At 41.4% G+C, this 16,071-nt stretch overlaps 1 protein-coding gene across 1 annotated transcript; it reads left to right on the top strand.

The window, feature by feature from the left end:
- The first annotated feature begins 4,187 nt into the window (after positions 1–4,187).
- On the top strand, positions 4,188–15,859 carry Ccdc160 (coiled-coil domain containing 160). Its single transcript, XM_020152198.2, has 3 exons — positions 4,188–4,547; positions 5,623–5,677; positions 14,442–15,859. Exons 1-3 carry the CDS (start codon positions 4,447–4,449, stop codon positions 15,441–15,443), a joined length of 1,158 nt encoding a protein of 385 aa, XP_020007787.2. The 5' UTR covers positions 4,188–4,446; the 3' UTR covers positions 15,444–15,859.
- The last annotated feature ends 212 nt before the right edge of the window (positions 15,860–16,071 follow it).

The following is a 16,071-nucleotide window of genomic DNA, read 5'->3' as shown; positions in this document are numbered from 1 at the left end:
TTACAATCTTATGCTTCCTTTCTCCCCTACTGTCATTTGGGCTATTTTTGTCATATGTGACTTTTGCATGTCATAAATCCACAAAATATTGATTTTATTTTAGACAATTGACTAAGAAGTTTAAACTGTAATCCTATCTACTTGGGAGGTGGAGATCAGGAGGATCAAGGTCCAAGGCCAGCTCTGGCAAAAAGTTCCATGAGACCCCATCTCAACCAATAAGTGCTGGGCCTGGTGGTGTTTGCCTGTCATCCCAGCTATGTGGGAAGCATGAATAGGAGGATTGTAACGTAGTCCAAGAATAAATGTAAAACCCTGTCTCAAAAATACCCAAAGGAGAAAGGACTGAGGGCATGGCTCAAGTGATAGAGCGCCTACTTAGCAAGTGTGAGTCCCTGAATTCAAACCCCAATATCACCACCCCCTAAAAGTGATTAAGCCTAACCATGTATTTACCATTTCCAGGGCTGTCCATTTCTTTGTATAGATACAGATATTTTTTAAACTCTGGATTCTGTACTGAAGAACTTCCTTTAGTGATGAATTCTTCCAGCTTTTGTAGATCTGAAAAAATTCTTTATTGCGCCTTTATTTTTCAAAGATATTTATTGGGTAAAGAAGTCTAAGTTGACACCTTTTCTTCCAGTCCTCTGGAGATGTGGCTCCACTATCTACTGGCTTGTGTGTTTTTCTGATGAGACATCTGTCCCCAGTATGTGATGCGTCTAATTTCCATGGGTGCTTTTAAGAGTCTATCACTGGTTTTAAGCCATTTGACTGTCACATCCCGGTAGGCAGTGCCGGTAGAGTACAGGATAACATACTCAGGTACGTTACAAATTAAGTGCTGTATAAAAATCGAGTGGGGTAAAGAGTAATGGGAGTGCTATAGAGGTTGAAGTTGGAAGCATTAAACGCATGCTCAGCTCAGGCCTCACTTAAGAACTTGGTTCAAAGGTAAAGAAGTAAGATTTGTAGGGAAGGGCACTCAAGGCAAAGAGAACAGGCTGAGCGAAGTCCCTAAGGGTATGACAGTACCTGGGTATTCGCAGAACAAGGCAGCTCGTGGTACCAGAGTGGAAGCAGGAAGGTGAAAGGGGAAGGAGAGGAGGTCAGAGAGGTATTTGGGGAGCTAAGGGTACAGGGATATTGATGCCAATAGACAGTAGGTGGGTTGAATTGATGTGTTCTCCCAAAAGATATGGCCAAGTCCTAGCCCCCAGTTCCTGTGAATGTGACCTTTTTTTTTTAGGATAATTGAGTCTTTGCAGATGTAATCAAGTTAAGATGAGGCCATATTGGATCAGGATGAGCCTTAATCCAACAACTGGTCTTGTAGGAGGAGAGGATTTAGGACACAGACGCAGAGAGAGGGAACTCAGCCATATGAAGACATCCAGGAGAACACCATGTGAACACAGAGGCCTACATTGGAGTGTTACTTCAAGCCAACGACTGCTGATAATGGCCAGAAGCCAGGGGAGACAGATTCTTCCTTAGAGCCTTCACAGGGAGCCGGCCCCAAATGGCCTTGGCTTTGGACTTGTAAGCCTCTAGAACTGGGAAAAGATACATGTCTATTGTTTTGAGCCTCCCAGTTACAGCAGCCCTGGGAAATGAACAGAGTGGAGCAGGATAGAACAGTTAGGACTGTTGCATCAGTCCAGTCAAGCAATGATGAGGGCTGAATTTGGGAAATACTGGTGAGAAAGGATGGGATTCTAGATCCCATCCTTTATGTCTTGGCAGCATAAAGGTACAGCCAACAGTGTGCCTCGATGTAGGATGTGGGATATGATATTTGTTAGCCGTTATTATTATCTGCACCAACGATAACAAGTATCTACATGGACCATGTGCCTATCAATGTATAGATTTTTTTCATTTCTCTCAGTATCCCAGGTTTGAGGCTATTCAAGCTAGGATCATTTGCCAGGGCAATCAGTAGAAGCCTATTTTGCTGTGTGATCAAAGGACAAATCATTATTTCTCTGGTCTTCATGTCCTAAGTGGTACAATGAGGAGTGTGGACACCATTGTATGGTGGCGTGATTCTATTGTGATCAAGTGTCTGGTTGTCTTAGTGTTGGTAAAGTCTCCAGAGAAAAGTAGACTGCTCCCTAACTTTCATATTCTTCCAAGTCTGGAGGAACTTTGAAAAACAAAACTTTCTGTCATCGTTGATTCTCTGCCATTTGATACTTCCAGTACACGAAGGAATGACAGTGACCTATTGCCTTAAAAATAGGATTATAGCGAGAGCAAGGTAATCTTTTGTGCCTTCTTTCAGGAATATGGGAGTAGGGTGGGATTGCTTAGTGGCAGCCTGGGACTCTACTTGAAATAAAGGCTTAGAATTCTTGGTATCAAGATTTCAGACTCCCAATTAGTTAAATTAGCACTTATTTTCTGGGTCTATCTCCAAGAGAAAATAAGCTATGGGCAAACAAATTCAAGTTCAGGACTGGTAGAGTGGCTCAAGTGGTAGAGCGCCTGCTTAGCAAGCATGAGACCCTCAGTTCAAACCCCAGTATCACCAAAAATAACATAAGTAAATAAATTTAGTTAAATAAAAAATAAAAAAATTCAGGTTCATAGCTGGAGGGTTTATGGTAGCTGATGCTGACTTAAGCATGCAAGGCAAGACCTTGAGGACACTGATCATTTATGAAAATGTAGACCAGAAAATGTTTTAGTGAAACTAACAATTCTGAAAGTGTAAAATAAAACCTCAAAATGCTTTGAAAAAAAAAGATTTCAGACTCCACTTTCCGGAGCACACCCGGAAATTATCACTATTGGTGTAGTTTTCTTTATCTTTCAGGATGATAATGAGTTTATAGGGCAAGATAATAATAATAATAGCTGCAGCAGTAATAGTACTAGAAAACATTTATATAGGATTTACTGTGTCCAGCACTATTCTAAGGATTTAAAAAAATATCAACTCACTGATTCTTCACAACACCCTTCTGAGTAAGATACAATTATTCCCATTGTGTAAATGAGGAAACCGAAGCACACAGCAATTAAGAGAGATTCTTTTATGGTTTTGAGATAATTAAAACAAATGATAAAGGCCAGACAATTTGGAGGTTTAATATTAAGGAAATGAGTTTGATCAGAATCCCACAAACTAATCCTGATGGATCCATAATAAAGCACACATTGACACTGGGCCTATTCTTTCTTCCATCCTTGTTGACTTTAGTTCTCTAGGGAGGAAAAAGGAGACTGAGGACTAGGCCTCAGGGCACCTGAAGGCAACCTTGCCAACTCCCAAACACCTGTTAGATCCGGTTCCCAAGAAGTTTCGAAGTTTTGTAATGTCTCCTGGTATTATTCCAAAGTCACTCCCTTGTTAGGCCTTGTTAAATTAGATTGTCACTTTTTAAATGTGCCTAACTCTCTCCTTTCACTTTCATCCTCATGCATCCTACAAAATACTAGCTTTCCTAAGAATCACTCATGACTATTTGGGATACCCCAGTCTCATTGCACGTCAGGTCCCACAGCCCTGGCCGGGCCCATCTTGATGACTGAAGCATCTTGATTGGGCTGTCAGGCTAATCAAAGTCTGAGGACCATCATTTATTTATCCAGAAAAATACTGTGACTGAAATCTATAATATAATGAAAACTCCTCACCCAAGCAAATCCTGCAGTTGTGAGCAAGCTTCGAAACATGAAGAAAGTACTTAGGGAACGGGTGAAAGAAAAGGAAACAATTTAACCCTGCCAGTAGTGAAAAACTAGTCGCCCCCAATAGGCTTTAAACTGAAGTAAGTGCAGGAGTGATTTCCAGAAATCCTTCAGCTACAAATGAGGAGATTCTAGACTGAGACACAAGCCTAATCTCCCATAAGGACACCGCATGGGGACAGCATTCTCCTGACTCAAGATCCTTAGAACCTTGGCTTAATGCAGAAATTCGGACTAAGCCACTATGATTACCTGGAAGGGTGTACGTGAGGCTGGGGGGTGGGGTGTGACCCTCACGTTGTTAGAACTCTGCACCAAATCCAGGTGACCTTCCAAAGTAAAGCCTCCATAATGTCACATTACTAAACTGCAAGCCTAGGGATTAACCCTGTGCAACTCCCTCTCCGCCCCTCAACAATCAGTGTCCAGGGCGGCTTTGTGAGTCACCCAGACCCTCCGTAATAACTCCCCTCTTGTGGGCGGGGTCGCCTCGCAGTGTCTCTCCCCTTCCCACCCTGACTCGGCCCCCTCCGGATGAGCTCCTATTTCTTGCCAGGCCCAAGCCGCACCGGGCATGCTCAGTGCTCCAGCCCAGCTTTGCCGGACAGGCAGCCCTCGGCCGGCGGTGCGCGAGCTGCCAGCGTGCCCCGGTCCCTTTAAATCGGTCCGGCTGGTTGCTAGGCAACGGTGCGGCCAGCTCTGGCGCTGCACTGCAGAGGCTCTGCCCCTGGCCGGCCCGGCCGGATGGCGGTGGCCAGCGCCGGACAAGGGACTGCCGCCTGCCAGTGGTGGCCGGCGTCGGAGGCGAGCGGACCTGGCTCTCTAGATCGCACCCACGATTCCAGGTAGGGCTGCGGGCGGGCGAGCCCTGGGAGCTCGGCCCGCTTTTTTCCCGGGCTCGGGGTGCAGGAGGGCGGGGAGCTTCGGAAGTCCCCACTGCAGGTTTCTTCTCTTTCTTCAGCGCCCCCAGGCCAGAACTGGGGAGCTTTTGGAAGACAAAAAAAAAAAAAAAAAAAAAAAAGAAAAGAAAAAGGACAGGGAGCGGGAGTTGGGTCGTGGAAGGAGGAGTGGGCTAAAGCCTGTCCAGTTGGTGGCCACCAGTGACAGAGTCGGGAGTGGGGAGGTGGAAAGTGTCACCTGCAGCGGCCCATCTGAGCCACCTTCTCCCCTCTGGAAGCAATGGCAGGAGTTTCAGTTAAACATTCACAGGGAAAGCCCCAAAACTATGCATACAAAGACACAGCTTTATAGCAAGAATGTGACTCCCATACTAATGAAGTCTCAGCCTTCGCTGTTAAGGTGAATCCGGATCTCACACACATGGCCAAGAATTGGGGTAAATCCCTATTCACGGGGCCCAGTTTTCCATGGTATTTTGGGTTGCCTTTTTGTATTTGCCGAACAATCGAGAAGACCATTTATCTTGGGAAGTGGCTCTTTGGCCCATAAGTGAGGGTCCTGAAAGAGTAAGGCAAAAATCGAGATCACTACCTTTTTTGATGCTTTTTTCAAAAGAACTGCATTCTGAGAGGGGGAGGCCGGGTCTGGGCTCCAGCCCTTTGCTAACGTGGCTGTTGGCATACTCATTAAGAACTGCACACTTGTCCTGCCTCCACCACTGGCGGCTCATTTATTCAGTGGATGCTAAAAGTGAGGGAAAACTGTGTTGAATCAACTGTCACCACGACTCTTGTCCCATTTAGGGAAGGAAGATAGTTGCATACTCATTGGGAGAACAGATTGACAACTTAAAAAGAGAAATTATCTCTAAGTGTTTGGTACCACTTTACAGATGGATGGAATGACATTCTAAAGTGTATCACTTGTAACTTTAATGTACACCTCAGATAAACATGGATTTGGGTATTCTGGTTAATTATATTTCCTGTACACTTAAGTGGGTGGAATTTTTTTTTCCAGTTCAAGCGGGAGAAGGACAACAGCATCCAGTATACGATCTTGGAGCTCTGGAAGGGTAAGTAAGGTTGTGCTGGCTGATAGATAGGTGGTAAAAGCCCACGGCTTTATCGCCAACATAAACCTGCAACCTTGTAGCCATATCATCCATCTGCATTGTCAATCCACTTTGAAGAAGGGCTTATAAAAATGCCAAAGAAAAGTGCCCTGAAGATGTTAGCTAAGCCCAATAAACTTCAAGGGAAAAATTAAAAATTAAAGTCCTTGTCCTATAATGTCACCCTAAAAGCACTTCATAAGCTAGAGGAGAAATGATAAGTATTTTTTAAAACCTCAATTAGAATCAAAGTGTCACCAGAGACCCCAGTCATAAGGTCTGGCTCTGGGTCCAAATGCTTGCCCACATTAAGAGAAAAGTGACATTATACACACACATGCACACACACACACGCACACACACACATATATACCTACATATATATACAGATACATATATATCTCCATACACACACATATATATAGGTATATATAATGGAAGGGTTAATTTATTTACACTTTTGGCCAAAACTGGGGAGAGAGATATTCTCAAGCTGTCTCTGTCTTGCCCATAGCACTGCTATGATTTATAGAAAAGATGAAATAAACAAAAAAAGCCAGAAACTGTGCATATGAAGACATAGCTGTGGTCCCTTTACTGGGATTGGGAGATAAGTCTTTCTCCTGGTGCCAGGGCCAGGGCTTTCAGGGGCTGGCCATTTTCACTCCCAGCATGCCATTTCCCGGAGGGTCCTAATTCCTAGGGCCCCATTACAAAATATTACATTCGTTTTAGAAAGGACATAAAGGATGATTCATTCCACAAATATTTATTGTGAGCAGCTGTGCAAGTAATAGGTCGGGATGCCAGACAATCACAGTGGATTGACATATATGATAAAGATCTGTAGGGAATCTTTAAAAGCAGAGGAAGAACTCAGTGCACAGTCATCCTTGCTAATCCTCAGACTAATACTCCCAGTGGAGTATCGCAAAGAAGTTATTGGGGCCACTGAAAAACAGTGGGAATTTGGAAAGTTCTTGGTGAAGCAATTAGTGAAAATGCAAGTACCTTTTTAAAATTATCGTTGTACTGAGGGTACAATGTGATATTTACCAAAATTCTTAACAATATATCATAGTTGAATTTACCACCTCCATTATTCTCCATCATCTCTCCTCCCCCATTCCTGGAATAGTGTCAACAGGTGTCATTTTTCCATTTTCATACATGAGTACATAGTATTTTCACCATATTCACTCTCCTACACCCTTTCCTTATGTCCTCCCCCTCCCACTGCTACCAACCCCCAAACAGGACCTGTTTTACCTTCCTATTATCTGTTTTTGCGAAGAGACATTTTTGTTCGTTTAAGAAAGCTCTACAAGTTGTTTCATTGTGACACTTCCATGTATATATGTATTATAACCCAGATTGGTTCATCCCCTCCATTTCTCTCCTTTCTACCATTTCTCTCCTTTCCCCTTCTTGTGGTGATTTCAACACATTTTAAAATTCTATATTCACTCTTATATAGGAAGTACATCAGCCATATTCACCTTCTTAACTTCCTTCTTTCACCCTCCCTCTCCTGTCAGTGACCTCCTTTTCTGCTTAGATAGACTCAATTTAGCTTTAGAAATTTAGGGATATCAACACCTAACTTCCAGGAGTTAGGGCTAATTTTTCCCTAGGGATGCGGATTAAATTAATTTAAAATTGGAGTTTCGGTCCCTCCATTTACTTTAATTGTACCTACAGTCTTTTTTGTTGTTGTTTTGTTTTGGTGCCAGGGCCTGGCACATGCTAAGCACAGACTCTACCACTTGGTTACACCCCTAACAAGCACATACATTTCTAAAAAACTGAAATTTTCTGAGAGCTGATGACTTCAGGTTGGCATCTTTGGAGCACAAATCTTTGGAGAAGGATTGGGTTGCTTAACTGGCTGGTTTATGTTAGAAGTGAAGGTTAATCATGATATTGTCTCTATTTTACGCCTGAAAAATCCGAGACTCCCAGAAGGTAGGTCTCCAGTAGTTATAAAAGGTCAGGGCCAGGATATCTAACCTTCTGTCTTTTTCCCACCACAATCCACACGCAATCCTTTCTCAAGAATTTCCTTTTCTTTTTTCCCCACAATTTTGTCTTGTGAAAATATTGATCCATCTTGATTTATGACAGTTCATTTGGCTCCTCATTTTGATATTTAATGATTTTCTGCAAGTTGGTGGGAGGGGATGGGGAATGCAGAGGCTCCCCTAAAAAGAGGGAGGTCAGAATCCTCTGGTAAGGAGAGGGGATAATGATGCCATTATTTTTTACTTGGAAATAATGAAAGAAAAAAAGGCTGAAACTACTCCTTTTTTGTCATTATTGTCAGTACTGGGGTTTGAACTCAGGGCCTCATGCTTGCTAGGCAGGTGCTCTACCACTTGAAACCAAGTCCCCAGCCCACTAAACCACTATTTTAAGTGAGACAATATTAGACAACTGAGCAAAGAAGCAAGGGTGTGGCTTTCTTTGTAATGGGTTTTTTTTCCTCCAATTTTGGCTGACCAGATCTTCTGAGGGTGGAGAGAATTGAAATGATCCAATAATAAAGGGAGAAAATTCCTTGGACTAAGAGGGGCCTTTTGTCTTCACCTTACTGTCCCTGGGCGGTGACTAAAAGCCAGGCCTTTAGTTGAGGGAAGCTCAGTGACTGAGGGTATGTGACAGAAGGTTGCATCATTCTGGGTTTACAAAGTGTCAGAGGAAGGACCCTTGTGAGGTGGGGAAAAGCCTGTGGCATTCTTCTAGAACTGTTTGCTAGTCACTGCCCACCCACACCTGTAAGAATAATTGCATTTTACAAACAGATAGAGATTTATGTAAAGGGATAGTCCTGAAAATTTGAAGCTAAATTCTAACTTAAATGGTACAAGGCAACAAAGAAAACATCTTTGACTTAGGTCAGCAAATTTCCCTAAAACATGTAGTTTATAATATAAATATTTTAGAAAAACAAATAATTCACTTTTATATCCACCTTCATAGGGTCATATCCCCAGGGCCCCACTGGGAAAATGAATGTGAGATGGTTTTGCAGGTTTCTCCTTTCACAATAAATAGTGTAGTATATTCTGGAGCTCTTTGAGGATAGATGCACACTCACCCGGGATTTTTGTGGAATGATATACCTACAGATCCATAACAAATGATCACTCTTTGCTTAGTTCTCAACACTTATGTTACATCACACTACATTATAAATTCATTTTCAATTTGTCATTTGGTCACAGATTCTCTTGCCTGAGCCTCCCAAGTAGCCAAATTCTTTAGAAAAAATATAACCTGCTTCCATGAAATAAGAGACAAAAATATCCTGCTACTTTGCCACTGCAAAAAAAAAAAAAGTCACCAAAGGATAAATGGTGATGATTTCAGTAAGATACTAAGTAGAATGATCAGAAACCCATTATTAATTCATGTCAGACACAAATGAATAGATATAGTCATTTATAGACATCAGTGCCTTAGCAGTGCGGTCCCAATGACTTCTGGGGGGTCACTTTCCTAGAAGACCACTAATGTTATTTTTGTCATATGTCTTTATTTTGTTTTCCTGTCTGTATTCTGGCTTTTTTGTTTCTTTAATTTTTTCATTTCTCTTGGGCCTCCTTCCCCCCACCCTTCAGTGTCCAATGTAGAGTTTGGAAGACACTTAACAATAACAAATGTGCACAAACACCCAGCTGAAAAGGCATGTTTACAGTTTCAATAATGGCTTCTTGTTTGGTTTGCCTTCTGCTCAAGTTTAATGGGAACAAAATGGCTGCCAGGCCAAGGTAGAGGAGTGTCATTATTTCAAAGCTTATCCCTTGTCCTTGCCGTACTCATTCTGCATTAAAAGCAAACAGTGCCACTGGCGAAGAGACAATGCGACTGGCATCCTTTACTTCCAGCCTGAGCTTTGCCACACTCGGTCACTAAATTTGGGAACAAGCTCTTAAAGCATATCTTGCCAATGAAAGAGAAAAAAAGGAGCAGCTCCGAGACCCCTTGACCCTGCCCTGTGTAAGCCATGGGAAGGAAATTCCCATAGACTTTTCAGCCCTTTCTCTTTCTGTCCTTTGATATGTAACATGCAATTCTCCTTACCCTCCCCCTCCTTCATTTTCCCTCTCTCCTTTTGTGGCCCTTTAAAGGATACCTAAACTCTGAAAGTAGTGGGTCATTTTTCTTTCAATTCCTGGAATGAAACCTAGCATATGAATTAAAGAGGAATTTTATAACAAGCATTGATCTGGGAGAAAAGATCTCCTCCTCCTCAGCCACTATGGGCTGGGTGGCCTTCCTCAAGTCACTTAATTTCTGTGAGCCCAGTTCTATAATAAACAGACTCTTTTCAGTTCTGTGAAAAGCACTGGCTTATAAGATTCATTGAAAGGCGTTTCCTTTTGGACACCCAGAAAATTCTATAGAGGCGCAGGGGGAAAGGTAGCGAAAATTAGGGAGCATGTGTATATGCATCTGTTGCCAGAGTGTGTGGGAACATTGGACACAGAAGTCACCTTTTCAAGGAGCAAAATTATTAATGAAGAGAGTTTTGTATGTTGTTGTCCGCCTATACCCAGACCTCTACTCAGGTGTTTCACTGTTGCCAGGTGTAAAGGGAGTGACCTCACCTTACTTGTCCCGGTGCTAACCTCCTTTCTGATCAAGCCCACCAATGTCCTCCATCCAGAAAAATAGTAATCTCTCTGCCACTGCTACCTGATTACAAGCATTCTTATTTTTTATAGAATTATCTGGTAAAAATGTGGCATTGCTCGCTTTTCACCTGTTTGTGCTCCTTTCCTTTATGATGTTTGTCAATAATTCGTCTTTGTTCGTGTTCATATTTCTAGAGAGGAGGGCAAAAGGATACTGATGATCTTTCTCTCTAAGGACAGATAGATTGTAGATGTTTCTGGATTGTGACCACTAGAAGCATAAAAGTCAGAAAGGAGTATTTCAGAAGAAAGGACATGATGGTCCCGTGGCAAATGCATGCTATGACTTTCATGTCTGAGTTTATACTAAGGGCTGCTTGACCAAACTTTCTTTTGGTGCTGCGGATAGAACCCAGGCCCTTTCTCATACGAAGTCTGTACTCTATCACTTAGCTATTCCCTAGTCCTGACTGACCAGACTTTAATAAATCTTGGCTTCTGCCTTTCGAATCAATCATTTGAATAACTTCACTGAACCCTCATCTCCAAATAGTTCATTTTAAGGATATTTGTATAGATACTTCAAAGAGTGGAAACTTCCAGCTTTAAAAGAATTACCTAGCTGTGGCTGGGGATGTGGTTCAAGTGGTAGAGCACCTGCCTACCAAGCACAAGGCCCTGAGTTCAAACCCCAGTACTGTCAACAAATGACCTATCTAAAAGGCAACAAATGTAAAAAAAAATTGAGCTGATAGTACTTTCCAGGAAGGGTATATCCTTGGGATAGTGACTCCCTTCCCTCTATTTTGTCTGGGGAGGAGTCATGTTCAGTAACTGTAGAGATCAAGTTTTTTCCTTCATTGCCTGTAGCAGGAAATATCCGTTATTTAAACTCCTGTGCTAAAAAGAAAAGACTGGAGAGATAATACACCAAAAAGTAGTTATCTCAGGGTCATGGAATTGTAAAGGAAATTCCTTTTTTTTGTATTTTTTATATTCTCCAAAATTTCTACAAACAATGAAAGAATATATTAACTAAAAATAAGTATAGCATTTGCCATTTCTCATTAGTAAGAGAAAATTACATTTGCATGCATAGGTAAGAGATTCAGGCATATTTTACTTTTGTGGTGATAATACAAATGCAGTACAGTAAATTAATGTGTAAGATGAACAAACGACCACTTCCTTTTTCTCATTATTTGGGGGTAACTGCAGTGACTTGTTTGGGGGCTTCAGATGCCAAAGGCTCTTCAGTATGTTGCTTGGGTCCTTCTTTCTCTCTTCCCTTAGAAGTAGTTAACTGATTACATATTTCAGTCCTAGCCAGGCATGATCGTGCATGCCTGTAAACCCAGCACTCAGGAGGCTGAGGCACAGGATTGTAAGTTCAAGGCTGGCCTGGGTTATATAGTGAGACCCTGTCTCAAAAAAAATCTTTTGGTGCTTTAGGATAGCCTTTTGTTAAGAGTGCCCTTTGGGCTGGGCATAGTGGCTCAAGGATCACAGTGTGATCCTAGCTACTTGAGAAGCAGAGATCAGGAGGATTGTGGTTCAAGGCTAGCCAGGACAAAAAGTTCGAAAGTTCTCAACCATGGCTGGGCACGGTATTGCACATTTGTCATCCCAGCTATGGCAGGAAGCATAAACAGGAGGATCAAGGTCCAGACCAGCCTGGGCATAAAGTGAGACCCTATCTCAAAGATAACCAAAGTAAAAAGGGCTGACAGTGTGGCTCAACTGGTAGCGTGCCTACCTAGCAAGTGCAAGGCTCTGAGTTCAAATTCCAATATCAAAAAAAAAGTTCCCTTTTAATAGTGAAGACTTTTTTTTATTCATATGTGCATACAATGTTTGGGTCATTTCTCCCCCCATTCCCCTCCCCCACTCTGTCCCTCTCCCCCGCTACCCCCTTTCTACCAGGCAGAAACTATTTTGCCCTTATCGCTAATTTTGTTGAAGAGAAAGTATAAGCAATAATAGGAAGGACAATTTTTTGCTAGTTGAGATAAGGATAGCTATACAGGGAGTTGACTCACATTGATTTCCTGTGCATGTGTGTTACCTTCTAGGTTAATTCTTCTTGATTTAACCTTTTCTGTAGTTCCTGGTCCCCTTCTCCTATTGGCCTCAGTTGCTTTTAAGGTATCTGCTTTAGTTTCCCTGTGTTGAGGACAACAAATGCTATCTAGTTTTTTAGGTGTTTTACCTATCCTCATACCTTCTTTGTGTGCTCTCACTTTTATCATGTGATCAAAGTCCAATCCCCTTGTTGTTTGCCCTTGATCTAATGCCCGCATATGAGGGAGAACATACGATTTTTGGTCTTTTGGGCCAGGCTAACCTCACTCAGAATGATGTTCTCCAATTCCATCCATTTACCAGCGAATGATAACATTTCGTTCTTCTTCATGGCTGCATAAAATTCCATTGTGTATAGATACCACATTTTCTTGATCCATTCATCAGTGGTGGGGCATCTTGGCTGTTTCCATAACTTGGCTATTGTGAATAGTGCCGCAATAAGCATGGATGTGCAGGTGCCTCTGGAGTAACCTGTGTCACAGTCTTTTGGGTATATCCCCAAGAGTGGTATTGCTGGATCATATGGCAGATCAATGTTTAGCTTTTTAAGTAGCCTCCAAATTTTTTTCCAGAGTGGTTGTAGTAGCTTACATTCCCACCAGCAGTGTAAAAGTGTTCCTTTTTCCCCGCATCCTCGCCAACACCTGTTGTTAGTGGTGTTGCTAGTGATGGCTATTCTAACAGGGGTGAGGTGGAATCTTAGTGTGGTTTTAATTTGCATTTCCTTTATTGTTAGAGATGGTGAGCATTTTTTCGGCCATTTGAATTTCTTCTTTTGAGAAATTTCTGTTTAGTTCACTTGCCCATTTCTTTAATTTTGGGAGAATTTAGTTTTTTAAGTTCCCTATATATTCTGGTTATCAGTCCTTTGATGTGTAGCTGGCAAATATTTTCTCCCACTCTGTGGGTAGTCTCTTCAGTTTAGAGACCATTTCTTTTGTTGAGCAGAAGCTTTTTAGTTTTATGAAGTCCCATTTATCTATGTTGTCTCTTAGTTGCTGTGCTGCTGGGGTTCCATTGAGAAAGTTCTTTGCCTATACCTATTAGTTCCTAAGTATTTCCTACTCTTTCCTGTACCAACTTTAGAGTTTGGGGTCTAAAGTTGGATCCTTGGTCCATTTTGAGTTAATATTGGTATAAGGTGATAAACATGGATCTAGTTTCAGCTTTTTGCAGATTGTTAACCAGTTTTCCTAGCAAGTGAAGATTTTTCTGAAACAAAATAATCAGTCTCTAACTTTTATAAGTTGGATGGTGGTTGGGATGTGGTATGGCAAGCTTTCACCTCAAGGCCACACTTGGCATCAGTATCTTGAGGAAAACACGTTTGATGGCATTAATAGTCTCAATTGTTGACACTCGGTTCTCATCATGAAATTGCTGCTGAAACAGATAGAATTCTGTACACTTGGCAATCTTGCCTAAAAGCAAAGCCCAAGACTGGAATAGCAGGAATTTATAGGTCAAGACAGAAGGGCATTTGGCAGGATCCGTCATAAGGAAGTCTGCTTGGTAGGCTTTAGCAAAAGCAGCTCACATTTCACTAAGCTCTGATGTTTTAGTCACTTTGAAGAATGCACAGATAGAAGTCCTATCCAAAAAACTAGAAATAAAATCAGACACACTGAAAGCACAGGTGTTAGCAATATTAACCTATTAATTTTGAATCACTTTGATCCTTTTAAAGCAGTCTGTTTTCATGTGTACAGTTGCTTTCTCAAAGAAAAAGCATACTTTGTCTTCAATAAATAGCTAAATGAGTCTGGTTATATTTCATAGGAGGGAAGAGTTTTAAAGCTACAATTATCTGTAGAACCCAGTTACTTCAAGCCCTTTCAATTTATAAATGAGGAAACCAAGGCCCAAAGTCACTCAGTGAGTGTGAGGGAGAGCCAGCCCTTAAATGTTTAGGTCTCTTCACCAGTGAGTCAACATTCTTAGTTCTTTCTGCTACACGAGGTTTTGGTATAAATAATATGCCTTGATTTTTAATTTTTTTTCAGGAATTGGAAGAGGTGCCTAACGAAATGGATGCTAGAAGAAAACATTGGAAGGAGAATGTGTTTACTCCTTTTTTTAGTGCACACGATGTTCTGGAAGAGACTTCTGTGTCTGAATCTTCTTCTGAACAAATAGCCATAGATAAGACCAAGAGAATGGGTGGAATTTATAACTTTTCCAGTAGAAAGTTTCAAGAAGAAAATAAATTTAAGAGGAAAGAATACATTTCCCAATTAAGTGAAAGAGAAGAAGGGCCGAGTTTAAGAGAGAGAAGAAGAAACATGTCAAAGAGTGAAGGAGACACAAATTCTGCCTCCTGTGAATCATCGAATTTGGACATTACAACCAATGACGGCTCTAACAACACAGAAAACTCCTCCACCTGGAGTAAAAAGGAATTACCAACTATACCTCGGCAAGGTACCAGGAAGAAATCCGTTGAAGGAATGTCTCCAAAAGTTCGCCTGAACCTCCTGAATGAAGAACTGGAAGAACTGAATATAAAGTGCCAAAAAATAGAAGAGGAATTTGAAAATGCTGAAAAAGAACTTTTGAACTCCAAAAAAGAAGGCTCCACGAAGTCCATAAATTTTCAAGACACAGGGCCAGACACTGTGAAGAATGACTGGGAACTTCAAGCTTTAAAAAATGACCTATCTGAAAAAGCAACAAACGTAAAAAACTTAATGGAAGAGCTCCAGCAAGCCAAAGAAATCATCCACCAGTTGAACCTAGAGAACAGAAACCTAAAAGAAGCCGTTAGGAAGTTAAAGCGTCAAAGTGAACTAGGAAACGCACTCCTGAAAGAGGAAATGAAATTGTATTATGAGTTAGAAATGGAAAAGATTCGTGTAGAGCTTGATGCCATCAAGAACGAGCTGAGAGCTGAGAAAACCCTCCAAGCAAGGAATAACAGAGCCCTGGAGTTACTTAGAAAACACTTGGCTTCCATGGTACGATCATCAAGTAGTACCTTTGACCATTTTCCTGGGGATTTTTTTTAAACTTAAAAAACAAAACAAAAAACGCCTTTCACTAGGCAAATCGTTGAGCCAAATCAATGTTTATTGTACCATCTTCGTGTCCTAAAAATCCGTGTAATAGAATGTAATTTTCACTCTTTGTGAATGAGAATGTCTGTAAGGCATATAGATGTTAACTTCAAAGCCCCTGCTTTCTCTTTATGAAGTTATTGTGAGACTCCAAATGAAAATGAAGGTTCAGATAGCTCTTTTATATATATGTATACACAAATATATATCTGTATATCTGTATCTCACTGAAAACAGTGATTCACTAGGGCACTGCTAATACAAATCAACAGCATTTTGTGATTCATGTGTCCTTGGCACATGAATACTCCCCCATCTGTGCTCATTGATGTTAACAATAAAACACTTGTTTATGTGTATAAGCAGAACATATGTCTGTGAGTCTTGGGGCTGCCTGTTCAAACTCCATAGGATACCAAAAGCATATCTGCTTTCTTTGGGGTCTAACCTTAATTAGGCAAATGTAAACATCTCAGGGAAAAATGCATTTTCCTCTCCTTCCTGCTGTTGTCCCCTTGACTTGGCCACAGTTCACATAGACTAGAAGACGACTTATTTGTGACCTTTGCCAAACCCTGCT

This window comes from Castor canadensis, chromosome X (assembly GCF_047511655.1).
Source record: "Castor canadensis chromosome X, mCasCan1.hap1v2, whole genome shotgun sequence".
Taxonomy (NCBI): Eukaryota; Metazoa; Chordata; class Mammalia; order Rodentia; family Castoridae; genus Castor; species Castor canadensis.
The sequence above is the reverse complement of the archived record's forward strand: the minus strand, read 5'-3'. Positions and strand labels throughout refer to the sequence as shown.

What these genes read in the sequence shown, in the direction of transcription:
- Ccdc160 (XM_020152198.2), top strand. Translation starts at nt 4,447, where the DNA reads ATGGCGGTGGCCAGCGCCGGACAAGGGACTGCCGCCTGCCAGTGGTGG. An exon ending in GATCGCACCCACGATTCCAG is followed by an intron (nt 4,548 to 5,622) that starts GTAGGGCTGCGG and finishes TTTTTTTTCCAG; the next exon opens with TTCAAGCGGGAGAAGGACAA. An exon ending in GATCTTGGAGCTCTGGAAGG is followed by an intron (nt 5,678 to 14,441) that starts GTAAGTAAGGTT and finishes ATTTTTTTTCAG; the next exon opens with GAATTGGAAGAGGTGCCTAA.